Genomic DNA, 18,719 nt, shown 5'->3' on the forward strand with positions numbered 1-18,719 from the left:
CTAAGATAATGCACACAGTAATGTTACAGTATAGAGATCACATGCACAACAGGGGGCATGGCAGAGAAAGGGGAGGAGCTGATCAGACAGGCCAAGACTGCTGAGTGTATGGCAGTGTTTCCCAAGCAGATGTTTCAAAACTACAACTCACAGCATGCCCAGACAGCCTGCTGGGAAACACTCAGCAGCTGACATTTGGGCCACTTGTCTTTTTATTTGGGGAACAGGCCCCAAATGTTTTAATCTAGTGACGCCCCTGGCTGTCAGCATATTACAGAAGTCAAAGTCACATATCTTGTAAAGTCCTGCACTGACCATAGCTCCATAACATCCCACATCCGATCAGCTGTTTTCCCCGTGCCGACTTTGCCACCACAGAAGGCAAAGAAAAGAAAAAAAACAGTAGCAAAGAAGAAATAGTTACAGAAAAATATAATGGTGAAGTGCCATAAAGTGAAGTGCCATAAAAGTTTATGAACTCTTGGTCTTGTGCTGCGATCCTCAAAGGCTCCTAGCACTGATGCTGTAAATTCATGCAGGCTCACTCCTGGCAGCCACACGCTCCCCCATGCAAAGTGACAGGCCGGGAGCGAGCACAACAGAACCCTAGTCCCATCTGCAGCTTTGTCAATCAGCCATCTCTTGTCCATGACTTGTGGACAAGCTGATGCTGCTGCGGGACTCATCAGTGTCCCAGGAGGTATGGAAACCCCTAGTGATGCGATTTGTAAAGACAGTTTTCTTTAATAAAATGTGAATTTTATTTAAAGAATTATATTAGAAAAACTATTGTTTTGCCAAGAGGTACAGCATATCAAAAGTTTTGTTTTGGTGCTTAGTGGAGGGGAACATGTGTATGCAAGGGCGACGTGGTTGGTCTACAGGGGTGTGCTTTGCAGAGGGTGTACGTGGTTATGTGGAGGCAGCGTGGTCAACCCGCATGAGCGCGCTTAGCAGAGGGGTACACGGGTATTCGGATTGGCACAACCAATAAGAATCATTCTCAAGCACCACATGTGAGCAAGATGAACTTTGCACGTGTGAGCTAGATGAACTTTAAGATCTTATGCCACGTGTAAGCTAACTTAAAGGGGTTATCCAGGAATTTTTTTTTATATATATATCAACTGGCTCCAGAAAGTTAAACAGATTTGTAAATGACTTCTATTAAAAAATGTTAATCCTTTCAGTACTTATAAGCTTCTGAAGTTAAGGTTGTTCTTTTCTGTCTAAGTGCTCTCTGATGACACGTGTCTCAGGAACCGCCCAGTTTAGAAGCAAATCCCCATAGTAAACCTCTTCTAAACTGGGCGGTTCCCGAGACACGTGTCATCAGAGAGCACTTGGACAGAAAAGAACAACCTTAACTTCTGAAGCTCATAAGTACTGAAAGGATTAAGATTTTTTAATAGAAGTAATTTACAAATCTGTTTAACTTTCTGGAGCCAGTTGATATATAAAAAAAAGTTTTTTCCTGGATAAGCCCTTTAACTTTGACCTCAAACTGGAAACAGTTTGAACTGAGTCATTTTGTTAAAACTATTTTTCTCTACTTTAAATGTAAAGTTTTAATTGACACAGTTTTTTTGTTTAGCAGTAAATTCTAGTTTGTAAGAAGGCATTTAGTAAAAACTTGTGTTTCAACAAAAGCGTTCAGTAAAAACTGGTTTTAACTAGGAAAAAAACAGTAAATTCTAGTTTTCACAAGGGCATTCAGTCAAAACTAGTTTTCCCTAGGGAAAAGCAGTCAATATTTGTTTTCACAAAGGCATTTAGTTAAAACTAGTTTTCACTAGGGAAAACTAGTTTTATCTAAAAACTAGTTTTAACTGTAATATTTAGATAGATAGATGTCAGAGTATGATTAAAGTATGCACTGGGTCGGTAAATACTTTAAATCAACCATAGAATATAATTTATAGAGTTAATGTTGTTCACTCATGTCAGAATTTTAAGAGCGCACCTGGTCTCAGTCTTAACCCCTTAAGGACCAGGGGCGTATGGGTACGCCCTTGCTCGCCGGTACTTAAGGACCAAGGGCGTACCTGTACGCCCGTGGGAATTTCCATCCCTGCCGGGCGGGTACCGGACCGGGATGCCTGCTAAATCATTCAGCAGGCATCCCGTGCCAATGCCCAGGTGTGTCCTGAGACCACCCCCCACCCCCCCTTGTCGGTGATCGCAAATCGCACTGTGCACATAGCACAGCAGGGCATACTCCTGGCTCTGCCTTACTGCATGCCCTCATTCATTTTACTATCTGAGCTCCAATCTTTCTTCTCTCTGCACATGCAGTTGTAAACAGAGAGGAGAAGATTCAGAGCTTCCCCTTCCTCTCTCACACTAGGACAGTTGAATGAGCAGCCAAGAAGACAATAAATCAGCTAGAATGAGGGGGTTTTGAATGAAAAGAAACACAGGGGTTGTGTCAGTGAGAGTCAGGGACAGATGGGGGGGGGATTAGGGAGAGTTTTGATCATGATAGGCACTCTTTAATTGATTCATGCATTTTCAAGGTATATAACTAGTACGGTGCAGAAACTAATGTGCATAGAACTCACAAGGATCTCATTTATTTATGTGTCTGTCAGGGTTCTTGTTATTTGTACTGGTTGGAACAGCTCGGTAAATTACTCTTTTCTGCTGTTCATGGGAAACCTAACCTAATGGTAATGCCAGTATGAAAAGAGGGTTACTTTCTGCCTTTAGAAACAATATCAAACAATATAAGTTCAAATGTTATCCTTTATTGGCCCTTTTATTTGTTCTGCTTCTAAAAACTGTTAAGTTTGTTTTTAAAGGAAATAATTTTTTTTACATTTTTCAGGAAAAATGTCATCAATATTGGCCTGCTGAACGTTCTGCTCGGTATCAATATTTTGTAGTTGATCCAATGGCTGAATATAACATGCCTCAATACATATTAAGGGAATTTAAAGTCACAGATGCAAGGGTAAGTTTACAAGAGGTTCAATGAGGTCAACTAGTTATTGTTATTTTATTAGAACATTGGCGTACATTTATATGGTTAGGTCTTGCTGACTGTAACGCTGGGTTATAGAGTGGATGACCAGAAGTACACAGAGGGGTCACTTACTAAATTCCAGCTATAAGCACTGCAGATGCCCACGCAGCTCATTTCAGAGAATTGCACAAAGTAGACAGGGCCCCCTGCTTCCGTCAGTCAGCTTGTAATGCCGGTTACGTGAGCGCTGTGCTCGGTCGGTAGAGTGCATACTCTGGCAGATTACATACAGCTCTCTTGCCTGATGACTTGAGAGCTATATGTAATCACTAGGACGTGGAGCCGCAGAAAATGAATAAGCGAATTGTGGGGGTGATGTTACCAGCTGACGGACAGAGGCAGGGGCAGCCAGCCGGCGGGGCCCCGTCCTCTGTGCGCAATTCCTTCTCGGAATTTTAGTAAGTGAGCCCTCTGTGGACTTCTGGTAACCCACTCTATAACCCAGTGTTTTGGGTTTAGAGCGGATGATCAGTCTGAAAGTTTTCCTTTAAAGAGTACCTGTCATGATCTTGTTAAATTTTATAATTTAAAATTGTATCCTCCTAGTTCACTGCCCCATCATGATAAACCACCCCCTGCCTTTATTTTTATTATTTTTTAGTTTTCTACCTTGATATTGCTCTGTATTGTCAGATTCACAGACTGGGAAGGGGCATTCCCCAGCAGACGTGATATCAACTGAAGCCATACAGGGGAGAGCAGTACAGTGTCAGATGAGTTTTTTACCTTAATGACCAGGCTCTTTTAAAAAAAAATTGACATGTGTCCCTTTAAATGGTAATAACTTTAGAACACTTTTTCTGAGCGTAGTGATTCCGATATCCTTTTTTGTGACATATTGTACTTTATATAAGTGGTGCATTATACTCAAAAATATTGCGAAAATCTGAAAAATGTCTGGCTTTTTTATGGTGTACGCTGTGCGGTAAAAGTGATGTTATATTTATTCTGTGGGTCAGTACGATTATGGCAATACCCATTTTATATAGCTTTCTATGTTCTTTTTCCTTTTCTGAGCAAAATTCTTTTTCTGCCATTCATTTTCCAACAGCCGTAACTTTTTTATTTTTCGTCCGACGCCATTGAGTAAGGGCTTATTTTTTGCGGGATGAGCTGTACTTTTCATTGGTATCATTTTTGTGATACGTGCTACCTTTTGATCTTTTATATTCTGCTATTTGTACCAAAATTGGCGAATTTTGCGCTTTTTTTTTCTATGGGGTTCAGCGTACGGAATAATTTACATTCTAGTTTTATAGTACACATCATACTAAACGTGGCAATACCTATTATGTATATGATTTGCGGTTTTGATCTTTTTTGGTGATAATACAGGGTTTTTATTGGGAAAGGGGCATGTTTAAATTTTTTTTTTTACACTTCATACTTTTAGTGAAGAACTTTTTATTTAATTTTTTACACTTTTTACAGGTTATACTATGCTGCAATACATTTGTACTGCAGCACAGTATGACCGGATCACCTGCACACTGTACAGCCTGTGCGATCCAGCCTGTGGCTGGATCTCACAGGCTTCCGTAGCAGGCAGACAGGAGGTCATGAGCAACCAATGGCGACCTGCAATCATATCGCGGCACCGCTGGTGAACAGGGGGAGAGCGCTCCCCCTGTCAACACCATAGATGCCGTGATCAGGATTGATCACGGCATCTATGGGGTTAATGCTGCCGTGACCAGCGCGATCGCGGCCCCAGCAGCTGCAGCGGGACTCTGGCTGTAATTGATAGCCGGGTCCCAATGCCGATATCCTGCGCTGCCTGCGGCAGTGCAGGAGATCGCTAGGACGTATGCATACGTCCCATTGCGCGAACGTGTTGGATGCTGGGACGTATGCATAGGTCCCATAGCGGGAAGGGGTTAAATGAATTTTTACTGACTATAGTCAGGATTTGGAGATGGCTATCAAATCTGGGTAATGAATTAGTAAAGTCCAAACCCGTACTTTAAACTTTCTGTACGCAGGCCAGCTCTGGTGCAAGTATACCCGATCTCATCACCATGCTGCTATGTTTTGCAAGTAAAACTCACAGCATGCTCTTCCAGTGCGGACATGCTGGGAGTTGTAGTTGCCCACCATAGCTGACAGATGTTCTAGGCGGCCGGGTGGTCGTATTTCTTTTGTTTACTTACCTCTCTCATTGCTTTCTTACTTGCTTCTGGATTTTTCCTTTCATTTTTTTCTCATTTGCCTCTGTGCAACATTTTGATCAAAAAGTCGCACAAAAGTAATAATTATGTCGCACAGGGGTCAAAAACTTGATAAACACCTATTAAAAAATAAAATACCTCACATGAGCTCGGGAAGAAAGATTGATTTGATTAGCTCTGCAGTCCGGTGAAGTCTGTTGTTACAGCACCTACAGTTTGTGAAATTGCCTCTTACAGTGGGGCTACCTTTCAGTACTTGTGAAGCAGGTCAAGACGTGAGTCTCTTTTTAAAATGTTCGAATTGGGAAGGAAGAGACTTCAAAAGAAAAATCACCCTGAACTGCCAAGTGCTGCAGAACAGATCCTGCTGCAAATGACTCCAAATCTGTGCTTTTACAGTTATGAGTCCACCACAATGTCCCTTTCACCCCCAAGCCATCCTGATACTGACCCTACTGGATATGTGTATAAGCGTCGCTTGAGAAATGGAAAAAAAAAAAGAATTACACAAACCAAGAAATGATAATTAAGAAAATATAAAAACATTATAAAAAATTTGTAAAAAATAAACATGTGGTATCGCCGCATGCATAAATGTCCGAACTCTAAAAATATAATGTTAATTAAACCGCATGGTCTATGGCGTATACGTAAAAAAATACCAAATTCCCAAATTGCATATTTTTGGTCACTCTGTATACTAAAAAAAAAAATTTATAAAAATCGATCAAAAAGTCCCATCAAAACAAAAATGGTACCAATAAAAACTTCAGATCATGGCGCAAAAACTGAGCCCTCATACTGCCCCGTATATGGAAAAATAAAAAAGTTATAGGGGTCAGAAGAGGGAATTTTAAACCTACTAATTTTCATGCATAAAGTTTTAACTCTTTAACAAAAGTAAAACAAAATCAAACCTATATAAGTTGGCTATTATTTTAATTGTATGGACCTACAGAATAAAGATAAAGCCACCAAAGGTACAAAATGCCTCTTTTTTTTTTTTTTTCAATTTAGCCTCACAAATATTTTTTTCTCTGGTTTCGCCGTAGATTATATGGTAAAATTATTTATATCATTACAAAGTAAAATTGTTGCCACAAAAAACAAGCCCTTATATGAGTCTGTAGGTGGAAAATTGAAAGCGTTATGATTTTTAGAAGGTGAGGAGGAAAAAACAAAAGTGCAAAAATGAAAAAACCTGTGGTCCTTAAAGGGGTACTCCGCCCCTAGACATCTTATCCCTATCCAAATGATAGGGGATAAGATGTCAGATTGCTGGGGTCCCGCTGCTGGGGACCCCCAGGATCGCCGCTGCGGCACCCCGCTATCATTACTGCACAGAGCGAGTTCGCTCTTTGCTTAATGGCGGGCGATACAGGGGACGGAGCAGCGTGACGTCATGGCTCCGCCCCTCATGACATCACGACCCGCCCCCTTAATGCAAGTGACCGTCACGCCCCCTCCAATAGACTTGTATTGAGGGGGCGGGCCGTAACATCACGAGGGGAGGAGCCGTGACGATGCTCCGGCCCCTGTATTGCCCGTCATTACGTGCAGAGCGAACTTGCTCTGTGCAGTAATGATAGTGCTGTGCCGCAGCGGCGATCCCTGGCAATCTGACATCTTATCCCCTATCCTTTGGATAGGGGATAAAATGTCTAGGGGTGGAGTACCCCTTTAAGGGGTTAACAGATTATGAAAAACTACAACTCACATCATGCCCAGACAGCAAAAGGCTGAATGCGCATGCTAGGAGTTGTAGTTTTGCAAGGTCAAGAAGGCCCCTTTAAAAAAAAAAAAGACATGTGCAGGATGGTAAAAAAAAATGTGACCCTACAAGACTGTGGTCCTCCAGACCCATCCACGGCGCTAATACAAGGAAATGTCTGACAGTGAGAAATTTCATATACAACTTGTGTAAGCTGTTTTCCTGAGCGTGAAGCGACTTTTGTGCAAAAGTCGCACTTGATAAATTCAGGAACACTGCATGTTCCAAAATGAAAATAGCATACCAACGCAAGATTTGTAGATTTTGCTTTTCTTGCTTCTCTGTTAAAAAGTCTCCCATAAATACAAAATATCTCACGCGCGACATTTTGTGACATTTTATAAGCAAAAAAAATGCATAAATCCTTTGATAAATGTCCCCCAAAAGTAGCAATTGGAGCCAGAGTTAGTGTAGCAGAAGAAAAAAGATACATTAGAAAAAGTTTTTATAAAAGCTTTAGAAAAAGTTATATAAAAGAGCTGTAGTGCCCCTTACCGCAGCTGCTGTCCTCCCCATCCCTAGTGCTGTAGCCTGTGCGATCTGACAGGCTGCAGTGAAGATCATTGTGACTTTCACTGCATATAACCGTGACAGTACTGTTATATAAAAGTGTTACAGTGCCAGCCATGCCTCTTACCCACTGAAGGCTGCTCCCACCCTCTTCTTCCCATTTCTTCCCTGAAGTGCCCCTGAAGTGTCTGTCACCCTTTCATCCCATCACCACACCACACCTCCATACTACCCTTTTACATTTTTACCTAGTCAGTCACTCATTTGTGACAGTTTGACACTGTTTTTTCATTTCTAGTGGCGATAAAGTTTAGCTTTTTGCTTTCAGTTTTTCCGTTAGTTACAACATTTTTTTTTTAAGTAAAAAAATTAAAAGATATAACATTACAGTGGTACTGATTTCTGTTCCTTTTAGCGGCACAGTTTGTGGGTTTCATTCCCTTTTTTTAGGTTAAAATATATTTTAAAATAAAGTATTTATAAAATATATACCGTATTTATCGGCATATAACACACATTTTTTAGGCAAAAATTTTTTGCCTTAAGTCGATCTGCGTGTTATACGCCGATAAGCCGCTGCAGTTCAATGATTTAAAGCGGACGCTTTAAATCAATGAACTGCAGCGGCTTTTGCAGGTCCAGAGACCTGCCGTCGCTGCCCGACTCTCTGCCCCTGCCTATCCTGGGTTCCAGAGACTGCCGGCGTCGCTGCCCCATTGCCTCCCCCATCCCCGGTTTTTCTGACCCCGCAGAAGCCCCCAGGAAAGGCAGGGCAGAGGCCGTCGCTGCCCGCTTCTCTCCCCCTGACTTTCCTGGGGTCTAGAGCCCTGCTGCCGAAGCTTCTCTACCCTTGGTTATCTGCGCCGCTGCCCCATTGCCTCCCCCATCCCCGGTTCTATAATTACCTGTTGCCGGGCTCGGGTCCACGCTGCTTCTGGCTCTGGTGTGGCGTCTCCTGTGTCGTTGCTATGCACTGCTCTGCGCAATGACGAGTGCGTGGTATACCCCGATAAATATGGTGTGTATATATATATATATATATATATATATATTAGTAGCATATTATAGTACTAATGGTGTTGTTACAGTTTCTAGCTTTTTTTTCTATACTTGTCTCACCGCCAGCTTAGTTCTAGGGATTGGTTCAGGACAGTGGTGCAACACAGTGGTGCAACATGGTTTTGTTGCATGTAGCGCAGTTACATTTTGTTGTTTTTTTTCTGTAAAAAATGTAAAAAATAAAAAAATATATGCCAAGGGCTGTCAAGTCCTCCACAAATTCTTACACTATACTAATAATGAAAATTGTCAAACAACACCCCCTCCCTCACCCTCCAGTGATCCCAGTTTTGATCTTATATTTAAAATTTGGCCACTTGTCAACTATTTAAACCAAAAATTTTCTGTACACCCCTTAAAAAGAAATTGCAGTGGACGAGTCTCTTGTGCACTTCAAGGGAAGGTTGCACTTTAGGCGATACCTGCCTAAAAAACGGGCCAGGTATGGGTTAAAACTTCATAAATTGTACGAGAGCACAACAGGCTATGAGGGAAAAGACTCAACAATAGAGCCCCCAGAAAAATAGTATGGAATCTAGTTCACCCCCTGCTCGATCAAGGGTATAATATCTACCTTGACAATTTTTATAGTAGTGTCCCATTACTACAGTGCCTGTTTTCCAAGGGTAGTGTGGTACCATTAGGCGAAACCAAAGGGATCTTCAAAAAAATGTCAAAATTTATCACACGCCTTTTTGGTATCTGAATTTGTCCCCTTTAATTATTTTTACATTTACTTTGGATAACCCTAAACGCACCCTTGGAATTTCATTATTACGTATTTGTGAGCAATTCAGTAATTTTCCCTTTTTCTTCATTACATTATTTCCAAAAATCTAATTGGCAAATCCCTAACAAAACTAAAAATTCCCCCTAGATAAATACCTTGGCAGGTGTAATTTTTTATTTTTACCATCTTGCTAAACCCCTAACAAAACAAAAAATAATTCTCATTATACCCCTAGATGAATATCTTGGCAGGTGTAGTTTTATATTTTTGTGAAAAAAATTGGTGCTAAAAGTGCAAAATATGCATCCAAATTAGAAATTTCATTCTCACTGCTTAGTTCTACGAACTTTCCTCTAACACCTGTATGGACTAAGAACAGTGCTACACCCCTAAATTCTATGTGGGGTGTAGTTTCCAAAATGGAGTGCAAAGTGGGGGGTCCCGCTGTTCTGGCACCATGGGGGCTTCCTAAATGCGACATGCCCCCCATAAACCATTTCAGCAAAAGGCAAATTTTGCTCCTTCCCTTCTGAGCCCTGTAGTTCGCTGCCAGCAGAGCATTTTACGTCCACATATGGGGTTTTTCCTCACTCAAGAGACATGGGGCTACAATTTTTGGGGTCATTTTTTCTCCTATTACCCCTTGTAAAAATGCAAAATTTGGGGTAACACCAGCAATTTAGTGTAACAAAACAATTTTTTTATTTAAAGAAAAAACTTTAAAGAAATTATGTGAAACACCTGTGGGGAGTTAAAGAGGCACTGTCATTGTTAATAACTTTTTATATATTGCAGGACTCATTATAATATGACATTTCACAATATACTCTTGTTAAAAAAATAAAAAAAAATTCACCTGAAATTCAGGCTCAAAATAGCCACCACTAGGTGTCGCCTGTCTTTTAGCCAGACAGACTAGTCTAGATTTTACAGCATACTGGATACCGCCCGTAAAGCATACCGATATCCAGTATAGGAGATTTCTAATGTGTATGCAAAACTACAGATAAAGGATGTGTGGACATGCTGGGAGCTGTAGTTTTAAAACAGCTGGAGGAAACACTGCTCTAACACAGTTATTTACAAACATTGCAGCTTCAGTTGTTACTAAACTACAACTCCCAGCATGCTGAAATAGTCAAAGCTTTCTCGGACTCCTGAATGACAAAGAAGTTGATCAGACATTCAGGAGTCTGTGAAAGATGAATGACACACATAGTGACAGCTATGCTGATTAGCATCCAGCTTTACTAGGAGAAGATAAAACAGATAGAACATGTATTCATAAAAATGCTGTACTTTTATCTAAAAAATCCTTGCACTAATTGTATAAAGATCTTTTCTTATATTTGTAAATGATAACCTGTTATGAATTCACCATAATGTCTTCTGATTACTGCAGGCAAGCTCCAAGTATCTTCCTCTAACACATGACACAGCATAAAACCAGAGAGGAAAGGGTTACAGAGTAGAGAGTACTGATTGGCTGACTGCCCAGGCTTGCTCCTGTGAGGGAGACACGCCCCCTCCAGCCAGCACAATGAAAAAGTAACTCACTAGCAGATAAATGCTTATATCTCTGGATATATAGGTCCGAGACACATAAAAATTATATGCACATGATCAGGATTGGGTCCTGAGTAACATATCACTTTTTTTCTTTTTTTGCACTATGGCTTTAAGGCCCACTTTACCCTTTGTTACATTCCTTGAAGGGTGTAGTTTCCAAGATAGAGTACCATGTTGGGGGTTCCCACTGTTCTGGCACCATAGGGGCTTCCTAAATGTGGCATGCCCCGCAATAACCATTTCAGCAAAATTCTCTCTCCAAAAGCCAAATTTTGCTCCTTCCCTTCTGAGCCCTGTAGTTTGCCAGAAGGGCATTTTACATCATATGGGGTATTCCTTACTCATTCAGCATATGGGGTATTTCCTTACTCAAATGAAATTGAGCTACAAATTTTGGAGTGATTTTTCTTCTATTACCCTTGTAAAAATGCAACATTTGGGGTAACACCAGCAATTTAATGTTAAAAAAAAACACCTTTTTAATTTAAACCTCAAACTTTAACGAAATGTTGTGAAACACCTGTCGGCAGTTAAGGCTTACTGTACCCCTTTTTACATTCCTTGAGGGGTGTAGTTTCTAAAATGGAGTGCCATGTTGGGGGTTCCCGCTGTTCTGACACCATGGGGGGCTTCCTAAATGCGACATGCCCCCCCCCCCAAACCATTTCAGCATAATGTTGCTCCTTCCCTTCTGGACCATGCAGTTCACTCGCAGAGCACTTTACATCCACATATGAGGTATTTCCATACTTAGAAGAAATGGGGTTACAAATTTTGTGGGCTTATTCTTTTGTTAACCCTTGTAAAAATGAAAAAAATGGGGCTACAATAACATGTTAGTGTTAATAATGGAGATTTTCAGTTTTCTCCTCCACTTTGCAGCTATTCCTGTGAAACACCTTAATGGTTAACAAACTTACTGAATGTCATTTTGAAAACTTTGAAGTGTAAAGTTTTCATAATGAGTTAATTTATGGGGGATTTATAATTTAAAGGCCCTCAAATTTACTTTGAAACTTAACTGGTCCCTGAAAACTTCAGATTTTGAAATGGTCTTGAAAATCTTGAAAATTGCTGCTATATTTTGAAGCCCTCTAAAGTCTTCAAGAAGTAAAAACATGTCAACTTTATGATGCCAACATAAAGTAGACATATTGTATATGTGATTCATATATATAATTTATTTGGCATGGCGATTTTCCTTACAAGCAGAGAGTTTCAAAATTAGAAAAATGCTATATTTTCAAATTTTTCATGAAATTATGGAATTTTTCACAAAGAAATGATGCAAGTATTGATGAAAATTTACCACCAACATAAAGTAGAATATGTTACAAAAAAACATTCTCAAAATGAGTATGATACGTAAAAGCATCCTAGAGTTATTATTGCATAAAATGACACAGGTCACATTTGCAAAAAATGGCTCGGTCCTTAAGACCAAAATCACAGCGGTCCTTAAATGGGCACTGTCACCAACTTTATTTTTTGACATGTTGTAGTACTTATGTACTACAACATATCTCTAATATACTTTTATTAATTTTTTTTTCATTAGAAAGGTTTCATTTACATTTAAAAACCGGCTACTGGAAAAGGACTGATTTAGGAGTGGCAATCAGTCCTTTTTCACTTAGGCTGCACTCGCTCCCTGCCTGTCAATCAGACAGGCGGGAGCGAGCGCATTGGCTCCCCGGCCACTGGCTGGGAGGCCACTCCTCCCACACATCGCCGCCGCCGCCTCGTTGCCGCCGCTGTCCCTGCACGCCCGCTACTGGACTCTGCAGTAACTGCAAGTGTAATGAGGGAACGGGGTATGCGGGGCAGGGGGGGGGGAAGGAGGGAACGGGCTAGTGCCGTAGTGGGGGGGGGGGGGGGAACGGGCTAGCAAAAAAAAAAAAAAAATAGGATGGTGGGAGCTACCCTTTAAGGGGTTAATGGTATGGGAGGATTACAGTACCAAGACAGGTTATCAAGCTTGGGGTTAATTAGTTTAGAGAAAAGACATCTCAGGGGTGATCTGATCACAATGTACAAATATATGAATGGACAGTGCAGAGATCTTTCTAGTGATCTTTTTATACCTAGGCCGGTGACCATGACAAGGGGGCATCCTCTACATCTAGAGGAAAGAAGGTTTCACCATCATCACAGACAGAGATTCTTTACTGTAAGAGCAATGAGACTATGGAACTCTCTGCCACATGATGTTGTGATATCTGACTAACTAAACAAGTTCAAGGGGGGTCGGGAAGGAATTTTTCCTCTGTCATGGGCAATTGGCATCAGCCTCGTGTTTTCTTTTTTTTTTTTTATGCCTTTCTCTGTATCAACACAGTAGGGTTTTAAATCAATCCACTTAAATCTACCAATGAGGCCACAAATATATACACAATGAGCTAAAATGTTTATTTTTATTAAAGGTCGAAATAAAAAGACATTACCTCACAATAAAGTGCTCAGAAAGGTTGCATCATATATATATTACAGAATGAAAGACAAAGAATCCAGGGTGGGGTATAGGATAAAGGTGAATAACCTGACCTAACCGACCCTGCCTAGTCTAACCCCTTGCCCTGACTAGAATACGTGTGGACAGGGACAAGGGATATAAATGATGTACAAAACCAAGAATACCAAACATAGAAAAGTAGACAATAAAAAATGACACAATATGTCTAAACTCTTACTCCTTATAACCTACGCGTTTCACCCTAACTTGTAATTTGGGGTTCATCAGGGCTCGGAGGAGCAGTCAACATACCTTTGTATATACTAGCCGCACGCTGAGTCCACACAATGGACACCAGAGATCGGGAGTGTATCATCTCTCGGGAGTTTCCATATTAGGGAAGCGGAACTGCCATCTACTTCATTGGTCTTTATATCTGTCACCTGTTGCTTGATTCCCAATAGGAGTCTATAGTGTGTTGTGATACGTCTGACTTCAGTGCTATATCAGCTATTAACCCTATTTGGTACCCGTGGACTATTTGAACCAGGGCTCCATTAGTACCGGTAATTCAGGATTGTGTATCCTAATAGTACATCACTCAGTCATCTTGAGTACATACAACTCTATGTGAAGTTTCTAATTGGGCAAGGAACGTATTGCCACATCTATTGAAAGTAAAATCAAGGATTCTCATTCCTATATCTGTAGCCTATGTGGATGAATTCATCTAATTCATCTGCAGTGTATATTTTTGACTCAGCATCATCGTGCAGCTATTACGTGTTATTTATGTATTATATGTGCCTCACTATCTGTGGTATTTAGATATTTTTGTAAATATATATGTGGTGTTTTGTTTATTGATTAGTATATACAAAGGTATGTTGACTGCTCCTCCGAGCCCTGATGAACCCCAAATTACAAGTTAGGGTGAAACGCGTAGGTTATAAGGAGTAAGAGTTTAGACATATTGTGTCATTTTTTATTGTCTACTTTTCTATGTTTGGTATTCTTGGTTTTGTACATCATTTATATCCCTTGTCCCTGTCCACACGTATTCTAGTCAGGGCAAGGGGTTAGACTAGGCAGGGTCAGTTAGGTCAGGTTATTCACCTTTATCCTATACCCCACCCTGGATTCTTTGTCTTTCATTCTGTAATATATATATGATGCAACCTTTCTGAGCACTTTATTGTGAGGCAATGTCTTTTTATTGCGACCTTTAATAAAAATAAACATTTTAGCTCATTGTGTATATATTTGTGGCCTCATTGGTAGATTTAATTGGATTGATTTATTATAATTTATTTCCAAGGGTATATGTATCCGTGGTTGAAGGACCCTATATTTCCTTTCCTTGGTTAGTTTTTTTACAGTAGGGTTTTAGGTTGAACTCTATGGACTCTTTTTTTTTCAAAAACCTACAAAGAATTAGCCCGAAAGTAACCAAAATTCAATCTTTATTAATCTATACAATCAGGTAGAAAAACACCCATAAAATAACCCACCCTTAAAAATTCCCCCCCAACAAAAGCCAAGCAGGATAAAACCGGGATATATGACAAAGATCACAATATTGCCAATAGTACAAATATACAGTACAAGTCAAGTCAGCACACTAATAAAAAAATCTTAAGTCAGTACTTTACCTGATTGTGACATGCTGACAAATCCCCAGGTGGTTATCCTGCTACCTCGACACGTGTTTCGGGCAATCCCTTTCTCAAGAGGCGCCATTCTGATGGATTTCCACTACAATTTTCGCCTTCCAGCAGAAAATTTTACGGAGAAAGGGCAACCTTGCCTCCTTTTGTGCAAAACCACTCCCCTTTGTGGTAAGCTTCACCCACTCTGCAAGCCCAGCCCAAACTTCAAAGCAGTGAGTGCAAATTGGGTGCTTGGTATTTTGCCACACACCATGTACAGTTTATTGCAACTGACGAATTCTGACGCATTCTGTACAGGATGTATACGTCATGGCAAAACTATCAGTGCTTTATTGTATATTATATTCATTTTTAATGAAGTTTTTTTCTGCTTAGCAATTATATGTAAAATGTATAATTACTATGTGGACTATAAGTTCCACAAATACACGCTACCGAGTTTGCTGCAAAAGGTTTATAGTCTTTGTTGCTTTTTAGCACATTAAAGGTTGCTAATTGAGTGCAGGATTACACTTTAGGCTGTGTTTATACATAGCAGTATCATGCTGCACAGGCAATTACCGCATGTTAAAATCACATGTTTTACCAAACATGGGAAAAAATGTGAAGTGGGTAAATTATTGTAGTTTGTTGGTTAAAGATGGGGTGGTTTGAGCATCTAAAATCTGATCTTTCGGGTTTTTTTCAACAATGTCTTGAGTTGAGAATCATTTGGAAAACAAAAAAACAGTAAGGCTAGGATTTCACTTGGTTTTTTTTCCAGCGTTTTTTTCACAGAAAAAACGCCAGTGCAATTTCCTGCATCTGACGTTTTTTTCTGGCGTTTCTGCATCTGAGTGGAAATAACATTTTTGGCCCCCCTTTGGCTTTTTTTTTTTCAAAATGTGTTGGCTACCAAAAAAAAAAGGATGCAGTAGGGATGGGAAAACATTTATTTAACAACATTTTTATAACGAAATTTAACCCCTTGGGGACGGAGAGTTTTCCCGTTTTTGCACTTTAGTTTTTTCCTCAAAAACCATAACTCTTTAAATTTTGCACCTAAAAATCCATATGATGGCTTATTGTTTTGCGCCACCAATTCTACTTTGTAATGACATTTTAACCAAAAATCTACAGTGAAATGGAAAAAAAAATCATTGTGCGACAAAATTGTAGAAAATATGCAATTTTGTAAATTTTTGGGTCTTCCGTTTCTACGCAGTAAATTTTTCGGTAAAAATGACACCTTATCTTTATTCTGTAGGTACATACGATTAAAATGATACCCTATTTATAGACCGTATATACTCGAGTATAAGCCGAGTTCTTCAGCGCCATTTTTCGTGCCGAAAACGTCCCCCTCGGCTTATACTCGAGTGATGGGGAAAAAAAATAAAAAATCGCAGGCATACCGGTGGGGATGGCGAGGGGATGGGCCATCCATCGTCGCCCATCTATGCTGCAGGGACAGTCCGACTTCCAGTGGGGAGGGGGAGCCGATCCGGGCCGTCCTTCTTGACCAGGAGGCTAGTGACGCTGCAGTCACGCCGCCGTGCAGGGATGTCGGTGCGCAGCAGACGTCCGTGACGTCAGGTGCATCCCTACGCGGCGGTGTCAATGCAACGTCACTAGTCCGGGGCCAGCCCCCAGCGGAGAAGAGGGCCTCTCGGTCAAGATGGATGGCCCGAATGGTAACAGAACCTAACTGAAGGTTTACCAACCAGTGTGCCTCCAGCTGTTGCAAAAGTATAACTGCCAGCATGCTTGGTCTGTTAGTGCATCCTGGGAGTTGTAGTTTTGCAACAGCTGGAAGTTTGCCCCCCATGTGAATGTACAGGGTATGATTGCATCATAAAGTTGACATGTTTTTACTTTTGGAAGACATCAGAGGGCTTCAAAACAGAACTGGTCCCTGAAAAATTTCAATTTTGAAAATTTTTTGAAAAATTGGAAAATTGCTGCTATACTTTGAAGTGGACTTGAAGGGCCTTCTTATTAGAAATACCCCACAAATGACCCCATTATAAAAACTGCACCCCTCAAAGTATTCAAAATTACATTCAAAAGGTTTGTTAACCCTTTAGGTGTTTCACAGGAATAGCAGCAAATTGAAGGAGAAAATTCAAAATCTTCATTTTTTACACTGGCATGTTCTTGTAGACCCAGTTTTTGAATTTTTACAAGGGGTAAAAGGAGAGAAATCTTCCTAAAATGTGTAACCCAATATCTCTCGAGTAAGGAAATACCTCTTATGTGTATGTCAAGTGTTCGGCGGGTGCACTAGAGGGCTCGGGAGCGACTTTAGAGAGTGAGTTTTTCTGAAATGGTTTTTGGGGGGCATGTCGCATTTAGGAAGCCCCTATGGTGCCAGAATTACACCCCTCAAGGCAAAGTTGGATGTGTAAATTATTATTTTTTTCCACTAAAATGCTAGTTTTCCCCAAAATTTTCAATTTTTGCAAGGAATAATAGGACAAAATGCCCCCCCAAATTTGTAACCCCATCTCTTCTGAGTATGGAAATACCCCACGTGTGGACGTCAAGTGCTCTGCTGGCGCACTACAATGCTCCGAAGAGAAGGAGTCACATTTGGGTTTTGAAAAGCGAATTTTCTGAAATGGAGGGCATGTCGCATTTAGGAAGCCCCTATGCTGCCAGAACAGCAAAAAAAAAAAAAAACATGGCATACTATTTTGGAAACTACACCCCTCAAGGAACGCAACAAGGGGTACAGTGAGCCTTAACACCTCACAGGTGTTTGACGACTTTTTGTTAACCTTTTAAGGACGCTGGGCATATGCATACGCCCTGCATCCCGAGTCCTTAAGGACGTGGGGCGTATGCATACGCCCGTGGGAATTCCGGTCCCTGCCGCTAGCCGGTTGGGGACCGGACCGGAATGCCTGCTGAAATCATTCAGCAGGCATCCCAGCACATCGCCGAGGGAAGTCCTGAAACCCCCCATGTTGGCGATTGCAGAAAATCGCATGTCAATTCAGACATGCGATTTCCTGCTATTCCGGGCTGATCGGGTCTCTGGTGGCCCGATCACCCGGAAAATAGTGATGATCGGAGCTGTCAGGGACAGCCTTGATCATCCTGAGGAATAGGAGAGAGGTCGCAGTGCTGCGATCTCCTCCTATCCCCTGCCATTGGTCAGAACTGATTCTGACCAATAGTTACATAGTTACATAGTTAGTACGGTCGAAAAAAGACATATGTCCATCAAGTTCAACCAGGGAATTAAGGGGTAGGGGTGTGGCGCGATATTGGGGAAGGGATGGGATTTTATATTTCTTCATAAGCATTAATGTTATTTTGTTCCATGAATGTATCTAATCCTATTTTAAAGCTGTTAATTGTTCCTGCTGTGACCAGTTCCTGAGGTAGACCATTCCATAAATTCACAGTCCTCACGGTAAAGAAGGCGTGTCGCCCCTTGAGACTAAACTTTTTCTTCTCCAGACGGAGGGAGTGCCCCCTCGTCCTTTGGGGGGGTTTAACCTGGAACAGTTTTTCTCCATATTTTTTGTATGGGCCATTAATATACTTATATACGTTTATCATATCCCCCCTTAAACGTCTCTTCTCAAGACTAAACAATTGTAACTCCTTTAATCGCTCCTCATAGCTAAGATGTTCCATGCCCCATATTAGTTTAGTCGCGCGTCTCTGCACCCTTTCCAACTCCGCAGTGTCCCTTTTATGGACAGGTGCCCAAAACTGAACAGCATATTCCAGGTGAGGCCGTACCAATGCTTTATAAAGGGGGAGTATTATGTC

At 40.9% G+C, this 18,719-nt stretch overlaps 1 protein-coding gene across 15 annotated transcripts in view; it reads left to right on the top strand.

Annotated features, from left to right (window-relative positions):
- The window catches only part of PTPRS (protein tyrosine phosphatase receptor type S), a 784,683-nt gene that overhangs the window by 732,111 nt on the left and 33,853 nt on the right, over positions 1-18,719 (top strand). For all 15 annotated transcript variants that reach the window (XM_056571644.1, XM_056571636.1, XM_056571669.1 and 12 more), the window contains one exon: positions 2,828-2,953. In XM_056571644.1, coding sequence (XP_056427619.1) covers positions 2,828-2,953 — 126 coding nt within the window. The remainder of the gene's footprint in view (positions 1-2,827; positions 2,954-18,719) is intronic.

Source organism: Hyla sarda, chromosome 1 (assembly GCF_029499605.1).
Source record: "Hyla sarda isolate aHylSar1 chromosome 1, aHylSar1.hap1, whole genome shotgun sequence".
NCBI classification, from domain to species: Eukaryota; Metazoa; Chordata; class Amphibia; order Anura; family Hylidae; genus Hyla; species Hyla sarda.